Source organism: Taudactylus pleione, unplaced genomic scaffold (assembly GCF_031769625.1).
Source record: "Taudactylus pleione unplaced genomic scaffold, aTauple2 ptg000656l, whole genome shotgun sequence".
Classification (NCBI taxonomy): domain Eukaryota; kingdom Metazoa; phylum Chordata; class Amphibia; order Anura; family Myobatrachidae; genus Taudactylus; species Taudactylus pleione.
In genome coordinates, this window is record NW_028285058.1 from 1,766,206 (window position 1) to 1,782,070 (window position 15,865).

Consider the following 15,865-nt stretch of genomic DNA (forward strand, 5'->3'; position numbering starts at 1 on the left):
CCTGTCATTCACTCTGCGATGGGTCTACGTAGTCACTGAAATCGCAGTGGGCGGTTTGCACACGAGCACTGCGATGCGTACGCAGAATGCAACAATCAGCCGATTACATGCGTAAGCGCAGTTGCAATCGGTAGTGAATCAGGCCCATTATACAATATTGAAAGTCATTCTGCGGCATAAGCTATACCTCCCAACTGTCCCGCTTTGGGCGGGACAATCCCGTTTTTCTGGGACTGTCCCGCAGTGTGTGGGGGGGGGGGATTTGTGTTGGGGAGAGCACACACCACTGCTCTGCTATGGGTGAGTAGATGCCGTATGTGTGCGCACAGCATATTTACTGTGCGGGCTGGTGGGTTTATTTATCAAGCAGTGAAAAACTTAGTGAAGTGGACCAGTGGAGACGTTGCCCGTGGCAACCAATCATTTTTGAAGTAACATTTATTAAGTACAGTCTATAAAATAATAGGTAGGAGCTGATTGGTTGCCACAGAGCCGTAACTAGACTTTTTGTAGCATGGCCCCAGAGTGACGAAACGAGGTTGCGAGGCAGACAACACCCACCCGCTCTAAGCAATGCCCCCTCAGAGTTAGGCCCTGTCCCCTTTTTGGTTGTGCCTTATGTCCCTCTTCCAGCTTCGTCAATGTTGGGAGGTATGGCATAATCGGATGACCTAATTCTGACGGGAATGTCCAGCATTCTGATGTTGTGTAAACCCTATGCGATCCATTGCACGGTATATTGTTGTCGCGGATTGGAACGATATATATCGCGCAGATCACAGAGTATGTATGCTCGGACGATGATATGAACGTCATGCTGCTAAATGCAAAATGGAATGACACATCGCGCCATAGTGCAGTGTATACGGACGGTGCAATGTTTCGTATTGTCGCATCGTGCGGTCGTTGGGTGCATACATTGTGCTCTTTCATGTGTTTTGAAGTTTTCGCCTGCTCACTCAATGCGCGCACCCACTTTTCCCCCTATTCAATTGTAAAACAGGCGAAAACGCATATGGGCAAATAGCGGATCTGGCAAAAAGGTCACTTTTGGGGGGGGAGGGAAATGTCTGTACCCCCAATAAAGCTTAACCAGGGAATCAATATAGAATTGTTTTATTAGCCATAATAAAAGTAATTAGGGATCTTATTTTGAGTCAAAAGGGATGTTATATGCATTTTTGTGGAATAATGATATAAAACGTCTTTTATGAAAAATAATTGCTGTAGTTAAATTGGGGTACATGTAAATGGGTACAAGTATATTTTGGGGTTTGTAAAGTGCAGAATAAAAAATGTTAAAAATAAACCTGCTGCAGCGTCCTGTAACCCTAAAAAACACCTGTCCCATCCCAGGAGCACCCCAAAATATCTATCCCAGTACGCTAGCTCCATTTTCAGACACTTTTTGCATTTTCACCCCAAAAAAGATGTAATTAAGATATATATTTTTTTTGTCTAATTAGTCATTAGGGGGGTCCAAAGGATTCTGAACCAAGTCCCCCTACTTTGTTTAGCCCAAAATATTGATTTTGCACTTTTCTCCTGCCTTTGGGTGGAGAAACTTTTTCCATTTGCCCCGTCCTGCGGTCTTCGTCAGAAGGCGCAACTCTCACATATCCGGACCACCAAGAGGTGGAAAGAGGAACGGACTTCACCCGGCCAGACTTAGCGGGAAGCTCTGACCATTTAACAACACAGCACTGTTATCTGCATTATCCTTCACACTCTGTACAGAGGGCCTGACTCTGACCCGGTCGCAAGCGCTGTGCGCTCGCAACCGCGTCGATGGTGGGCCAGTGCGCACAACGGAGCCGGCTCCGTCGTGCGCATGTGCGAGACCCGGATAGCGACTGGCAATCCGTCGCGCCGGGTCTCGTACCAAAGGGGGCGATGTTGAGTGACAGCACGCCCCCTTTGGTGGACAGGCCGGGGGAGTGACTGCCCAAACTGAGGCATTCCCATGTGAACACCTCCATTTGGGGGCAGCCCCACTGACATCACAAGTGATGTCAGTGGGAGAGATTTTGGCTCTGTTAGAGCCGAAATCTCTCTGGAGCTTGCAGCAACGAGACCCTGCCACAAGGGTCTCGTTGCAAGCCCGATGGTCGCCCACAGCTATGCGAGCGGCCAGGAGGCCGTTCTAAAAAAAAAAAAAAAAAAAAATAGCCAGGCCCTGATTGAGTGCGAGCGCTCTGTCAGAGCATCCGGCTCTGAATCAGGGCCAGAGACCGAAACTTTGGATTGATTGTTTTTTTTTTTTACCCGAAAGGAACGTTTATGCTGCTATAGAAATCCTAATGCACTGCTTGCACCTGATTCAGGACATTGGGGCAGTGCTATAAAATACCAGTGCAGCATTGGGACAGTGCAATATTATAACATTACAGCATCTGAACGGTTACATTTGTAGCATTGCATGTTTTGATTAATTTTATGTCATATTTTTTCTATTGTTTTAAATAAACATATGTTTTATACACATTGGGCCGAATTCAAGTCAGTGTGATGATGAATAGCTGCGGGCGGGTTCTCCCGCAGCTATTCAATACACCGCGCTGTTTGGGCAGCTAAAGGATTTAATCTCGCACCCCCCTGGGGATGCGAGAAGAAATCCGACAAAAGTGCCTGATATTCTGAAGCATACAAATAATATAAAGGTTATTACAGCTGGAAGAAAACGCCAATGGATTACAGTCTGCTATAACACACGTTATAAAATAATATGGACTGTTCGGGATAGTTATATTGGGCCTTATACAGACCTCCCCTACAGCGCATGCGTTACAGAGTGTATGCACTAAGATGCTGCTGCGATCGGGGCACAAAGAGACGGGTCTTCCCGGACAGTGACTGAGGGATGGACTGGAGTGAACACAAATAAAACTCTTGCGGTCGTGTTATGGGAATGTCGCGGACGTGTCAGTGACAGCGGTTATTTTCCCAAAGGTCATACTCTGTCGTAGACACTGCCCCTGCCATAAAGCTGGTGCTCACAATGGCGGAGTGTCATGGATCACCAGCAGTTTTACAGTATGCAGAGACGCTGACAGTGGGCGTCTCAGTGCTCACACACTAGCATTTGCATATTATCGCTGCCGCGACTCCAGCAACAGGCGCAAGAGTGGACGCAGCACCGCCCATCTCTGCATCAGGTCCAGTGTGTATAGAAATCAATGAGTCATTCAGAAGAGTGTAATAAAATTATTTAGTTGAGACTTGGTTGTGTCATCCGTCTACAGCAGGGGTGGGGAACCTTTATTCTGCCGAAGGCCATTATATAATTTTTTATATATATATATATATATATATATATTTATTATACATTATACACACGCACACATTATTTGCAGGCCCGATGCAGGCCACGCCCCCTCCATGTGATGTCACATGGGGATGGGGCCACAATCACCAGTGATTACAGCAATGACCAGAGCATCCTGAGGATGCTCCGGGGAGCGGTAAGGGCAGCTGTGTGACCGTCTCCAGTGTCCTAAGGACCCTCCAGGCGGCACTGCTGTATAGATTATGGCTGCACTGTGCAATGCTAGGCATCCTGCTAGCCAGATGAGGCTAGCAGAGAAAAGCTCCGAGGGCCAGAGCAAATGATTCCGCAGGCCTTATACGGCCCCCGGCCTTCAGGTTCCCCATCCCTGCTCTACAGTAAGAGATGCTGCAGGGTTTTCTGGAAACAAATAATACAAATCTCAGGATCAGTTCGGTCACAAATCCACTGTCCAATTGATAACTTGGTGGCAGAAGATGTATTTCTTATATTTGAATGGAGTCTGTAAGAAGCTCCTTCCGCCACATATATCAGCTAATCACAATGAGATCACACAATGGTTTAAAAATTCCCAAACAGAATGATGATCAACTTTCTTTGGCTTTGCAGACTGCAGCTTCTATTCTGGGCTTCAGCGTAGACAGTGAGATCAGTATGGCTTCCTATTGAGGGGGGAAAAAACAAAAGCTTGTTACTTATTCCTAAAAGCTGGGTATTTATCACATTTACCCATGCATACACTTAGGGGAAGCAGTTATTTGTGTTGGCTGACCACCACGAAGCTCCTGTGATATTACTATATATACTTATACTACTTTCTGTATATTGGTTGGCTAGCTCCTCACCGCAGCATTACAAAAATAGCAGTTAGCCAGTGACGGGATTTCATAGGCTTGCAAAATTCCTAATGCAAGTAGCAACCTTCCCCTGCGTGTACAATACCCACACTAAGACCGCAAAGCAGCACTGCACAATGCTCTGATATCTCCAGCAACTGGTTAATACATGATTGACTGAAATGTCAATGACTGAGATAATTCAGCTATCCAATCAGGAGGTGCCGTACACGCTGCGTGAATGCTGTGCTGGCACTGTCATGACACAATCCCCAGAAAGACGACATAAAGAGGGGAAAATAGATTATGATATGGGGACCACACTATGCCATCTGATGCCCACCCCAAATATAGTAATTCAATGCTGAACAGGTTGCTCCTATAGTAAAGTGCACAGTGAAATCTCTAATGTTAGTACGAACTACTGCTGAATATCATCCTAACGCTGACATTGTACGCCAAGTATGATCCATGTAAGTACTCCAATAAACACATCGCATGTATTGATACTTGAGACAATGACTTCAAGAGAGGATTCTTTAACTAACCTCTGTTCTAATGGTGCGACTGCCTTGTCCGGGGCATGTGTTCAGATAATGGTTAAACAGGATACTGGGCTCTTGAATGTCCAGGTTCTGGTCACTGTCCACACTGGATTCCAATCCTTTCAGACCTCCGAACACAACCAAGGCATGACTGGCAAAATAGAACAGGAATGTCAATACCTAGTGTCACCAGCAGGGGGCAGCATCCATAGCATCACAACCTTGTATCATGGATAGAAAGATCTTTCTACATATGTACATGAATCAGATGTAGGCTGTCTAGCTAGAAGAGACCGGGGTCCTATGAGGTGAATATATTCCACAACGTTGCCACCACTACTCCAGAGGGTTCCAAGCAAGCAAGATCTGGAGGGTGTAAAATTGGGAGATCATGGCTAAAGATTACTAGTGTGGGTTCATGCCCTCAGCCACAGCTCACACTGGAAGCAGAAGACGCTGAGATAGAGACACTGTGGTCATGTGTCCCCGTGCTCTGCTGCTGTCTATCCTACCAGGGGACCGCAATCCCATCTATCACTCCCAATATCGTCTATCAATCTATGTAAAGGGGGCAGACTAGATGGGACAAGTGGTTCTTATCTGCTGTGAAATTCTATGTTTCTATCTAAGGAAGGGTGGGACAATTAGCAGTGTGATAGTCATTGAAAGATGCTTTGTTAGATCATTTATGTAACCAAGTTTTCATTCTGGCCTTCTATAGAAGATACATAAAGGAAGACCCCACTAGTAGGACCACACAATCCCATGCTCAGTAACTACGGTTTGGTAGTTGGAATATAATGCCAGCTCCTGCCCTTAATGCTTCTCAAGTGGTGAGTGTGTTACATTTACATGTAAACAAAGAGTAAGACCAATGCATACTTATAATGCTGGGCACACACTGTACGATGTATCCTTTGTACAGCTGACGAACGATATACCGTTCAGTGCATCTGCAGGTGTGTACACATGATATATCTCTGAATGATGCAGAGGACCCATGCCATTCTGCTAGCATAGTGGTGAGTTTACCTATAACTTTCTATTGAAGATCTATTTTTTAGATCAATATAGCAGTCTATCAATAAGAAAATTAAAATATGCAGAGAAAATGGGGTCTATCTGCAGAATAACAAGCCCCAGAATACAATAACAGAACATAAAAGATAGAAATTATTAAACCCTACTTTATAACCAGTATACAGGTTCTGTGCATTTGTATCATTAAAGGAAAGGATCAGGAAATCTCCCAGTGTCACCTGAATTCTGGGAAAGTCACAGCCTCCATGTCACGTCCTCGTTCCGATGTTCCGATAGAGAGGTCATAGCCATCCTTAAAGGGGCACTCTGTGAAAACAGCACCTAAAGCAAAGAGATCATTCAACTGTTACACACCTCCCGGGTCTACAGAGGATTAGATAATTGGTGAATTTTGCTACTTACTAAGGCAGGATGCCAGTCTTACTCGGTATCCCCAGTATATGCCACCCTCTGTCCGTGGATGCTGTGGGGACACCACGATTCCTTTCCGAACTTTCTGCTCTAAGACAAAAAATGAAAATAAAACATATTACAGCCAGACTTTCCCATTTATAATTAAACCCTCTGCTGAAAGCTGGGGTAGATTGATACCATTCCCATTGGAGCCACATTATAGGAGAGTCGCTCCAGCTAACTGGGAACCCATTCTACAAAGACCTTATACTCTAGTCCTCACGTTAGATTTAACTGTACTAATTACATGCATCAAGAGGGCTCGGCTTCGTTTAACAGTTGCAGGAATAGTGAACCCTAATGAAATATACTGTTGAAATGTAAATATTTATTTAGTATTATTGTGTAGAACGCCCCAAAAACATTTTCCAGCCATAAGGAAACACTGGACTAAATGTTATATTCTCTCATTCAGTACTTTTTTTTTTTTCTCATTTACGTGGTGACCCTCAGTTTCCCCAGTTCCCCACTGTTCCAGACCCTCATATATAAGCAGTAAGGAATAGTCAATCGAAGACATGAAGAATTTGCAGAACTTCATGTTATAAAGTTCTCTCTTTGGTCGTCAGCTTCTGCTCTGCATCCAGACATGCAGGAAGAGAAGCAGATGAGGAGCCACCAGAGGACATTGTGCCTCGGCAGAAGCAGGCTGTTGGTGCACACAGGACCTAAGTGACGGATCGCAATAGCGATTATGCACGCAGTTCAACTGCGATAGTATGCTAATCCATTGGAATCGCAATGCCGTCGCAGCACTACATAGGGACGCCCACTTTACATTTCGCACATCCGTAATGTTTAGCAAGACTGCAAAACCATCGGTACAATCGAGTACCATCGCAGCCTCACGCACACTGACAAGCTCTGACCTTACTCAGAAATTGCTAACTCCATCGCCCGCTATGAGACCTCAGGCTGCGTAGGCAATCGCAGTGGCTAATTTATGCACACCCCTGACACAGCTTTCAAACACACTGGCACGCCTGCGTTTCACAGACCAACACCCCCCACTCCCCGTCACCTCCTGTCATTCACTCTGCAAAGGGTTTGCGTAGTCACTGCGACCGCAGGCCCGACCTCAGTGGCTCGTTCACGCACTGTGATGCATATGCCTGCGCAGAGCGCAACAATCGGCCATTGCGTGCGTAATCGCAGTTGCAAACGATACTCAATCAAGTCCAGTGTTCACTAAAATAGGGCAATACTGGAGGGAGTCTATAAGAGTTAGAAGACTAGAGGCCAGCTCCCTTTTGGCAGGAAATGAGAAGTCCTTAAGGCAGAGGTTCCCAAATGCGGTCGTCAAGGCTCCCTAACAGTTCAGGTTTTAGAGATATCCATGGTTGAGCACATGTGGTTACATCAAATTGACTGAGGTACTAATGAAGTCCCCTGTGATCAAGCATGGATATCCATAAAACCTGGACTGTTAGGGCGCCTTGAGGACAGAGTTTGGGAACCTCTGCCTTAAGGTCAGGCATGCTACTAGTTGAATATGGAGGAACCGAAAAGAAACCTGCTAATTACTCACAATAGGGCTGTTGTACAATAATACACAAATCAGCCGTAATCGCACTCGCTCTAAGCGCATGGAACCAAATACGGATATCCACTTGTATGCAGAGTTCTGGCAAAGCCACCACTATTTTACAAACGCTTGTGGAAATAAGAGTCATCATTTTCATTGCACACTTGCAGCGGCCCTATGTCTGGTACAAGAGTTCCGTGTACACACAACTCCGCAAAGTTCACAATTCCGTCTACATCCCCTCTCTCGACCCGGCCTACGTACAAATGCCCCGTTGCCACCTGCTTAAGCCAATACAGCCTCACGTGGGCTTGCCACTGTGAGGCGTACAACTCAATTGCCAACAGATGTGTGCGCTTGGCTACAGAGCGTGGACAGTGCTAAAAATCACAAGAAGGATCCGCAAAATGGACTTGCATGCAATTCTGCCTCAATCCCTATGTGCAAATTCCACAGTAGTAATCATAAGCAAAGCTTATGCTGGGTACACACCGGCAGGTATCAACTGATTGGCCAATATATCGTGTGTGCATCCGCCAGTGTCCATCAGCGATAGGTCGGTGAACGTCTTTCACAGACGTATCGTGTTGGCTGTGCTGCACAGCCAATGGCAGATATATCTGCTCATCGTGCAGTAGGTACGGGCGGTCAGCTGACTGCCCATATACAGGCTGCCAGGGAAGGGGCGCAACACGTCCCACAGCCAGTGGGACCCACGGCCAGATGGAGGTGATGGTTGTTCAGTGTGTATGAACCACATTATCTGCAGATTGGTCAATCAGCAGATATATCTTTCAGGTGTGTACCCAGCTTTAAACTGGTAGCATAAATGCAGATCTAAGCAGTGCATCCATCACACTAATAAGGTGACAAAGCTATAGCCACTACAATGCAATGCGGAGAAGATAAGTGACATTTCTGGTGGAGCAGGTGCTATGCAGCTACAAAGCACTGATAGCCTGAGGGGAGATGGCCAGCAGGCTGGAGTCTGTCCTATTAGATAGGGGTAGCACACTGAGAGCCTAATCACATTACAGCCAGACTCCAGAAAGAAATAGCTGATTGATGTGGAGAAAACAGTGCAGGAGGTAAGAAAGGGAAACCCTTCCCTACTGTCCAGTACATTTTATAGATCCTATGCAAATGTTTACAGACAAAACTACCTACAGTCTACACACACGCTAAGTAAAAGCACCATCTCCTAAGTGAGGAGGAAGAGACATCAATGCAGTAAAGCCCAGTCATCATTTACCTGCTTTCTCTTCATGTAATCGTACAGTGACTCTGACGCCGGCTTGCAGCTGCTTGTCTATCTGCACCTCCTGCCAGGACAAGAGAAGTAGTGAGGTCACGTACCATCATGGGACACCAGCTACAGGGCATCTAGTCTACCTAGCAATAGGCTGTATTTTCTAGGTTTTTACAGCATCCAGAATACCATCACACTAAATGTATGGCTATAAGTTATAATTCACATTTTCAGACAAGTAAGGCTGATATCCAGGCCTGCAGTTGTCCTTCCTCAGTACCTTCCGCATGCCGCAGTTAACGAACGAGCCTTTGCCGGGTTTAGTTGGTCGATCTAACACAACTCCCTCCCTGTACTCAGATTCTTCATCTATTCTCACATGGTGAGGACTGTCCAGGGGGTTCAGGAGTCCTGCAAAGGTTCAACATATGACAATTAGTATAATGCTGTAATTACTACCCAAGTACAACTTCTGCCCGCAATCCAGCACATAACTACCTGCAAACTGCAAATCTGGGTGTTTGGGGAAGAACGATTTTCTTAAATACCTATGGAAGAAGAGAAAACAGGACAACGTGTAAGTAATCTATGTGTGTATAAAAGGCCAACGGGGCTCCTCTCCTTTATGGGGGGGGGGGGGGGATTCAAGTGTGTAGTGCGCCGATGGTCACTAGATGGCACCTAACAGAGCAGTCCAATAGTTGCTCTGTTCCGACGCGCACGGACAGTACTATACAGGGAGGTAACACTATACAAGGGAGGCAATACTATACAAGGGATAGCACTGTACAATGGACAGGTCTATTATGAGGACAGCCACCATACAAGGATGCTCCTCACCTCTATGGGGGGAATTAAAGTGTGCTGTGCGCTGGCAGTCATGAGGATGGTGCCCAAAGAAGCAATTCAATTGTTGCTCCGCACAACCACCGGCGCTGACATTTCTACTCGCAGCCCCCCAAGCTGCCTAGTAGAAATTACCGTAAAGCACCTTTCAGAGCTCAAACCGGACAATGTCCCGTCATATGGACGGGCTGCTAGTTATTTCATATACACACATAGCAACAGTTCACCACAGTAACAATAAAGAGATGATATTATTACAATATTATGTAATCATGGAATACTCTCATGTGGTAGAATTACAGAGGTTGTCCACTGCTATTTTGGGACATTTCCCATCAAGTACCTTACTGTGGATCTCCCACCTCCATCCCTGCTAAAGTGATGCACTGACAGCCGAGAGAAGAGAGCTGGTAGTGAACAGTGGATGGAAGATTCAAACCTCCACTCAGTACGTATACAGTAAATGAGGTTCCTGATTGGACAGAAGCTATGGCCAATGCAATAAGAAGCCACATTTGCAATATGCACCTTGCTGACAGCTCTCTCCTCTACCAATTGTCTGACATGTTAGTGTGTCATCAAGTAATATTATTCGGTTGCATCCAGCATGTCTATGATAAGTCAAAGCCATAACAGCCAAACATGAAGAGAGCCACCCATTCTTACAGTGAACATACAGCAGTCACACTCATGTGAATGCAGACTATTAAGTCACCAATAGTGACGCCCCTGAGGCATAAGGCACAACATGCCTGATGCCTCCTGCTGGTACTACTCCCACAGATAGGCAGCATTCTCATGGACCTGTCTATTCTGAGAGGGAGGCAACTTCCTCCTTTTTTACTGGACTCCTCCTTCAATTATACAACAGGTTAAAATCATAGACACCTCAACAGTCAGCCCCATAATAACGACATACCACCTCCATGATGGGTGTTGCTGTAGTGAATTATAACCACTGACACATCGTGACTTACTGAGGACACTCCAAGTACTGCAGTATACGGGCCAGCTGCACACAGGCCTGTCCTTTCTTCCCAACACCCTCAAAAGTCCCCTCCACACTTCTGAAATGGAAAACACATATAGCGCATTAAACAGCAGAAAGGCAAACCAAGTCATATACTTCTATAGCGGAATTGCACATACTGCGACCCTTCTCCGGTCTCATCAAAGATCACAATCTCATCCACACAGAAAATGGCGCACGCTCGGGCAATTTGTCCAGCCAGGTAAGTACGCAGCTCTGGTGACTGAGCGTTATCCAGTATAGAACCCGGTAATGCCACACTCAGTGTGTACGGACGCCCTGAGGAGAGAACACAAAGACAGAGCAATGCGGACTGTCAGATGGAGAATGTGAGAACACAAAGACAGAGCAATGCGGACTGTCAGATGGAGAATGTGAGAACACCGAGGAAAGCGGACTGTCAGATGGAGAATGTGAGAACACAAAGACAGAGCAATGCGGACTGTCAGATGGAGAATGTGAGAACACAAAGACAGAGCAATGCGGACTGTCAGATGGAGAATGTGAGAACACAAAGACAGAGCAATGCGGACTGTCAGATGGAGAATGTGAGAACACAAAGAGAGCAATGCGGACTGTCAGATGGGAACACAGACAGAGCAATGTGCGATTATAAGTTTTGCATAAGACATTTTAAAAGCCCCTTAAATCTACAACTTTATCACAATGGGTATGACTATTGCAATATGTTGAGAACAATTTACTTTCATTACAAAATAAAGGGAAAAAAATAAAAAGGAAAACATTGGGCAGATTACACATGTTCCACTGCCAGTCAGTCATATGCAGTGTTTGGGGGCAATTAACAATAAGTGAATTTATAAGTCACTATATCATATGGCCACAACAGGATTTACAATTAGGCATACCATACAAATGCCTACGGCTTGATCCACATTGTATTCAATCATTATTTGCTACTCGGCAAGATGGCTGCACAACCATTGATTGAAGGCATATTCATATAGATCCCCGGGTATGTCAGTGTATAATGTGGAAGGGCTGCAATAATAGCATTTTGTCTGATAAACTACACTATTACTCTACTGTGCTATGAGCGGATTTCTGAGAAACCAACATCATTAATCCCGAACAATCAAACCAGAGATTGTAACTGTGGAAAATCTAATCTGTCACTTTTGACGGTCAACACTTCACATAAGGACCAAAAATGCATCAAGATCTACCTGGTGTTTGAGGTCAGTACTGCGCAGCATTCATATGGAGAAGGACACCGCTTTAAAAAGTCTGTTTATTCCCCATACAGAGAATGAAAGAGCAAAACATCAAAGGAGACACTTCATGAGATCTCATAAGTACAGTAGGTACCACAAGTATGTTCCTAGAACAAAATATGCTGCAAAAATTCCAACCTTTAAAATCGCTGTAGAAGCATGTAACAAGTCCTGCAGACTTAAACTGCACTACATATGTAAAGTTTTTAATACCATGACAGAACATACACATTTGACAATGTACACAATCTTGCCAATCCTATCAGTGCAAGCTGGGGGCCTCTGAATTGACATTTTAATATTTGTGGTCTGTGCATCTTTTACACAGGCTGGGAGAATAAGGTGCCCATTTACAATACGTAAGAAGACCTGGCCAATCTGTGGCTCTCCAGCTGTTGCAAAACTACAGGGCATGCTGGAACTTGTAGTTTCACTACAACTGTAGAGCCACAGGTTGGCCAATAATTATACACCAGTTGCACAAAGGCAATAAAAAGGTGTTTATGTAGTATTAGCGACAGACAGATAGTTATACCATTTCCGGTCTGTTTCATGTCCAGTTCCCGTTGTTCTGTTTCTTGTTGTTGCAGCTGCTGAGCCTTCTCTAGTTTTCTGACCAGTTTCTCTTCTCTCCATTTTTTACGCTGCTCTTTTCCTATAAATGACATAAGACGTATGATAGTTAGAGCCATGCCAAGGACATTGGAAGTACATCTTACCTAGAGTAACATGATCGTTGCAAGTCTTACGTTGTTCCTTTTGCTTTCTCCAGTCTATTTTACGATCTGGTTCCTGGGGGAAAAAAAAAACGTGCAGTTTAAATAAACATAACAGCATTAACTACTATAATCTCATAGCATGGTGCGCCCTCCTCTGCAGCAGGCATGGGCAAACGGACGCATGACAGCTGTGGAGGAACTACAAGTTCCAGTATGCAGTGCCAGCAAAGCCCAGCTACAAGGGAACTACATAGCTCAGCATGCCATATCAGCCTGTGACATGTGCAGGGCTCACCATGTATCCCAATATTAAGGACATCAGGTTTATTCATACCCAAAATCTTTAACACAATACTTTACTTTTTTTATTTATTTATTTTTGGTACTTGTGTACTTTACGGGCTCATTGCAGAGAGAACCAAAGTGTTCTATACTCATTATTATCAATCATGGTAATGAATATCATCACGGAGAGGACCCTGACATCATCAGCCAGTGTCCAGCGTCATTCCCAGTGTCTAGCATCATTCCCTACCATCCAAGCGGGCATAGAAGGGGAATATAACCTTGTGGCGAGCGTAGCGAGCAGAGCCCGAAGCGTGGCGAGCGGACAACTTTCTTCTTTAGGTGAGGACAACTTTCGGTACTTGTGTATGTAAAGTACACAAGTACCATTTAAAACATTCATTGGATTCTCTCTGCAATGAGTCCGTAAAGTACACCAGTACCTTATTTTTTTTACACAATTTAGATTCCTGATAAGCTGACATTAGCTGGGAAGCTGGAACGCACATTGGATGTAACAGGGAAGAGCATGCCATGGGTGCCAGTATTTAGGGTAGATAATGATGGGTGCCTCCTGCTTCTGGTGTTCCAGCTGCATAGATAGATACAGGCTAAGCTGACCTGCCCTAGGGTAGAGAGTGGCGCTGCAGACGTGCTGGAACTACTCATGCCATGACTTATGGATGGTGAGACCTGTGTCTATAACATTACATATATCACAATATGTACTCTGAGCAGGAATACAGCTCTCACTTCCATATGCTGCTCTGGATGTGATGGACGCCCCCTCCCCGCACACTGCCCCCATCCGCTGTCTACGGACGTCCCCTCACCTGCTGCAGCCTCGCTCTCTTCTCCGCCATGCTGAGCTCTCAGTCAATCACTCACCGGCGTGCTACTGCCAATACTTCCGGTGTGATGGCGCTGCCCTAGCAACTGCAGGATTGCCCTCACACTGACGTCACGATCATGTGACCGTGATTGGAAGGTGGAGCTTAGGGGCAATGATAATTACATTTGAAAAATAGCAGGGCCGGTTCCTGCCGTCGGCGGGGTTACTGTTGCTCTGTGACATTAGTGCCTGTCTAGCCTGATATCCAATCCCTACAGCACCTACCTCGTCCCAACTGAGTGCTTGTAGGTTCCTCTTCTTTTATCCCCAGCATCTCCTGGCCGCCCCAGGAGTAACCCTATCTCTTCCCTGGCCCTTCCCCATGAAGCCATGGCCCCTTTTCAGGTGCACTATCTTATGTCCCTATTTAAAAAATGGGAAGGAGGGGGGACACCAATGCTCTCTCTGGCACAGGGCTCCAAAAAGTCTAGTTACGGCTCTGCACCTGCCCATTGCTTTTCCACCCGCACCTCTTTCAGACAGGAAGTCGGGGTGCTGATAGCCACCCTCAGCCCTTGCCACGCAGTAGGAATGGCCATCGATGGGGCCAACAGTGATTGCCACTGATCAGGGCTAAACTGGTCGTCTGGCACTTCTGGCAAATGTGAGAAGGCCCGATGGGCCAGTCCGGTCTTAAAACCTGGCTGAGCAGCTCTGCCCGGCCGGGATACTGAGAGACGGGGGCGTGCTGTAGGCTAGTCCCCCATGAGATTTAACCATGATGCTTTTTTGTTGAGTTCACGCCCCTTTTGAGCACGCGCCTATACGGGGACTGCCAGGGTAGATTTAGAGTCCCTGTCATCGATGGCACATAAACCATCTATGGTTTGCAACCCTCGAAGGCCATCACTCCTGGGGGCACAACGGGCTGCGGACCAATTAAAATATGGGGGCGGGGCTTAGCGTTGGCTGAGGGATGGGGCTAAGCTCCGTTCTGTCTAAAAAAAGAAATAATGATTGGCTTCCACTTGTCCATCGATGGTAGAGAACCATTGGCTCTCTGCCATCAATGGCAAAACCATCGGCCATCGACAGTTAATCGTCGATAACGGCTAACTGTCGATGGCCATCCCTACCACTTATTGCTATAGAACTATTTAACTGGTTAAGGGGTGGGAATGGCGCCATATTCGTACAACGGGACTTCTGATTCAGGAGCCTGTCTAAGAAGATAAATGGGTTCATCTTTTCCAAACATTCATTGAGGAAGGAATTGATGTTTCAGTGTTTTAAACTGGTGGAATTGAATTTCTATTCTCGCTTCCAGCAACTAAATCTGGGTACACACTAGGCAATATCAGGACAGCTTAATGTTAACATATTATCAGGATCGAAGTCCCAGGAATTTTGACCCAGGTTGATCCTTTCACACAGAAAAAGGACCTGTGTTGATCGCTAATAACCGGGTCCAAATGCCCCAGTTCTTATACTGTCGCCCGGATTATTATTTATTTGCCAAGTGCCAGACAAACTGATTGATCCTTATCAGCTTTTGAGCAGGATTGTTGGTCATTTCACACAGTGATCAGGGGCCTGTTTTCTATATTAATGCAGGATATGATGTTTTGGTTAGCACAGGGCGTATGACATCTTCAGCAAAACACTGTCATTTTCTTGCATGTTGGGTCTGATTCAGATTTGTACGCTAATGTTCTCGCAGCTGCGATTTTCACAGCTGTGGATATGCGAAATGATACTAATGCAACATTGGCCAGGACTGAGCTGTCCACCGTAGCCATACGCAGCATTGGATGCAGATCATGCAAACACCGACTTCCTGAGTGATTCCATGGTCTCTGAATGTAACAAACTTCAGGACCATGTTTCCTGCATACGGGATCACAAACGCAGGATGTCACATGCCTCCGAAACGGTCGAGACACGCCTAACAGATTGGGGCATATCGCGGGTGTGTCAGCGACC

General features: G+C 45.8%; 1 protein-coding gene across 3 annotated transcripts; it reads right to left on the reverse strand.

Annotated features, from left to right (window-relative positions):
- Nucleotides 1–2,348: 2,348 nt before the first annotated feature.
- Nucleotides 2,349–13,991, reverse strand: SPOUT1 (SPOUT domain containing methyltransferase 1). 3 transcript variants are annotated; one of them, XM_088455451.1, is made up of 12 exons: nt 13,558–13,596; nt 12,796–12,838; nt 12,582–12,701; nt 10,931–11,090; nt 10,759–10,848; nt 9,434–9,483; nt 9,216–9,346; nt 8,939–9,008; nt 6,111–6,209; nt 5,927–6,029; nt 4,671–4,818; nt 2,349–3,948 (listed from the first exon to the last, which is right to left on the reverse strand). In XM_088455451.1, exons 1-12 carry the CDS (start codon nt 13,579–13,581, stop codon nt 3,874–3,876), a joined length of 1,113 nt encoding a protein of 370 aa, XP_088311577.1. In that variant the 5' UTR covers nt 13,582–13,596; the 3' UTR covers nt 2,349–3,873. The 3 variants fall into 3 exon arrangements, with proteins under 3 accessions (XP_088311577.1, XP_088311578.1, XP_088311576.1); XM_088455452.1 differs by lacking the exon at nt 13,558–13,596 and adding an exon at nt 13,804–13,824 and having other exon boundaries at nt 2,350–3,948; XM_088455450.1 differs by lacking the exon at nt 13,558–13,596 and adding an exon at nt 13,884–13,991 and having other exon boundaries at nt 2,351–3,948.
- Nucleotides 13,992–15,865: the final 1,874 nt, after the last annotated feature.

Bases quoted from the DNA above. Each gene is read 5' to 3' on its own strand.
- SPOUT1 (XM_088455450.1), bottom strand. From the start codon at position 13,913: ATGGCGGAGAAGAGAGCGAGGCTGCAGCAG. The intron at 12,839-13,883 runs GTGAGGGGACGT...TTTTTCCCCCAG, and splicing joins AGAGAGCGAGGCTGCAGCAG to GAACCAGATCGTAAAATAGA. The intron at 4,819-5,926 runs GTGACACTGGGA...CTATTTTGCCAG, and splicing joins GTGACTTTCCCAGAATTCAG to TCATGCCTTGGTTGTGTTCG.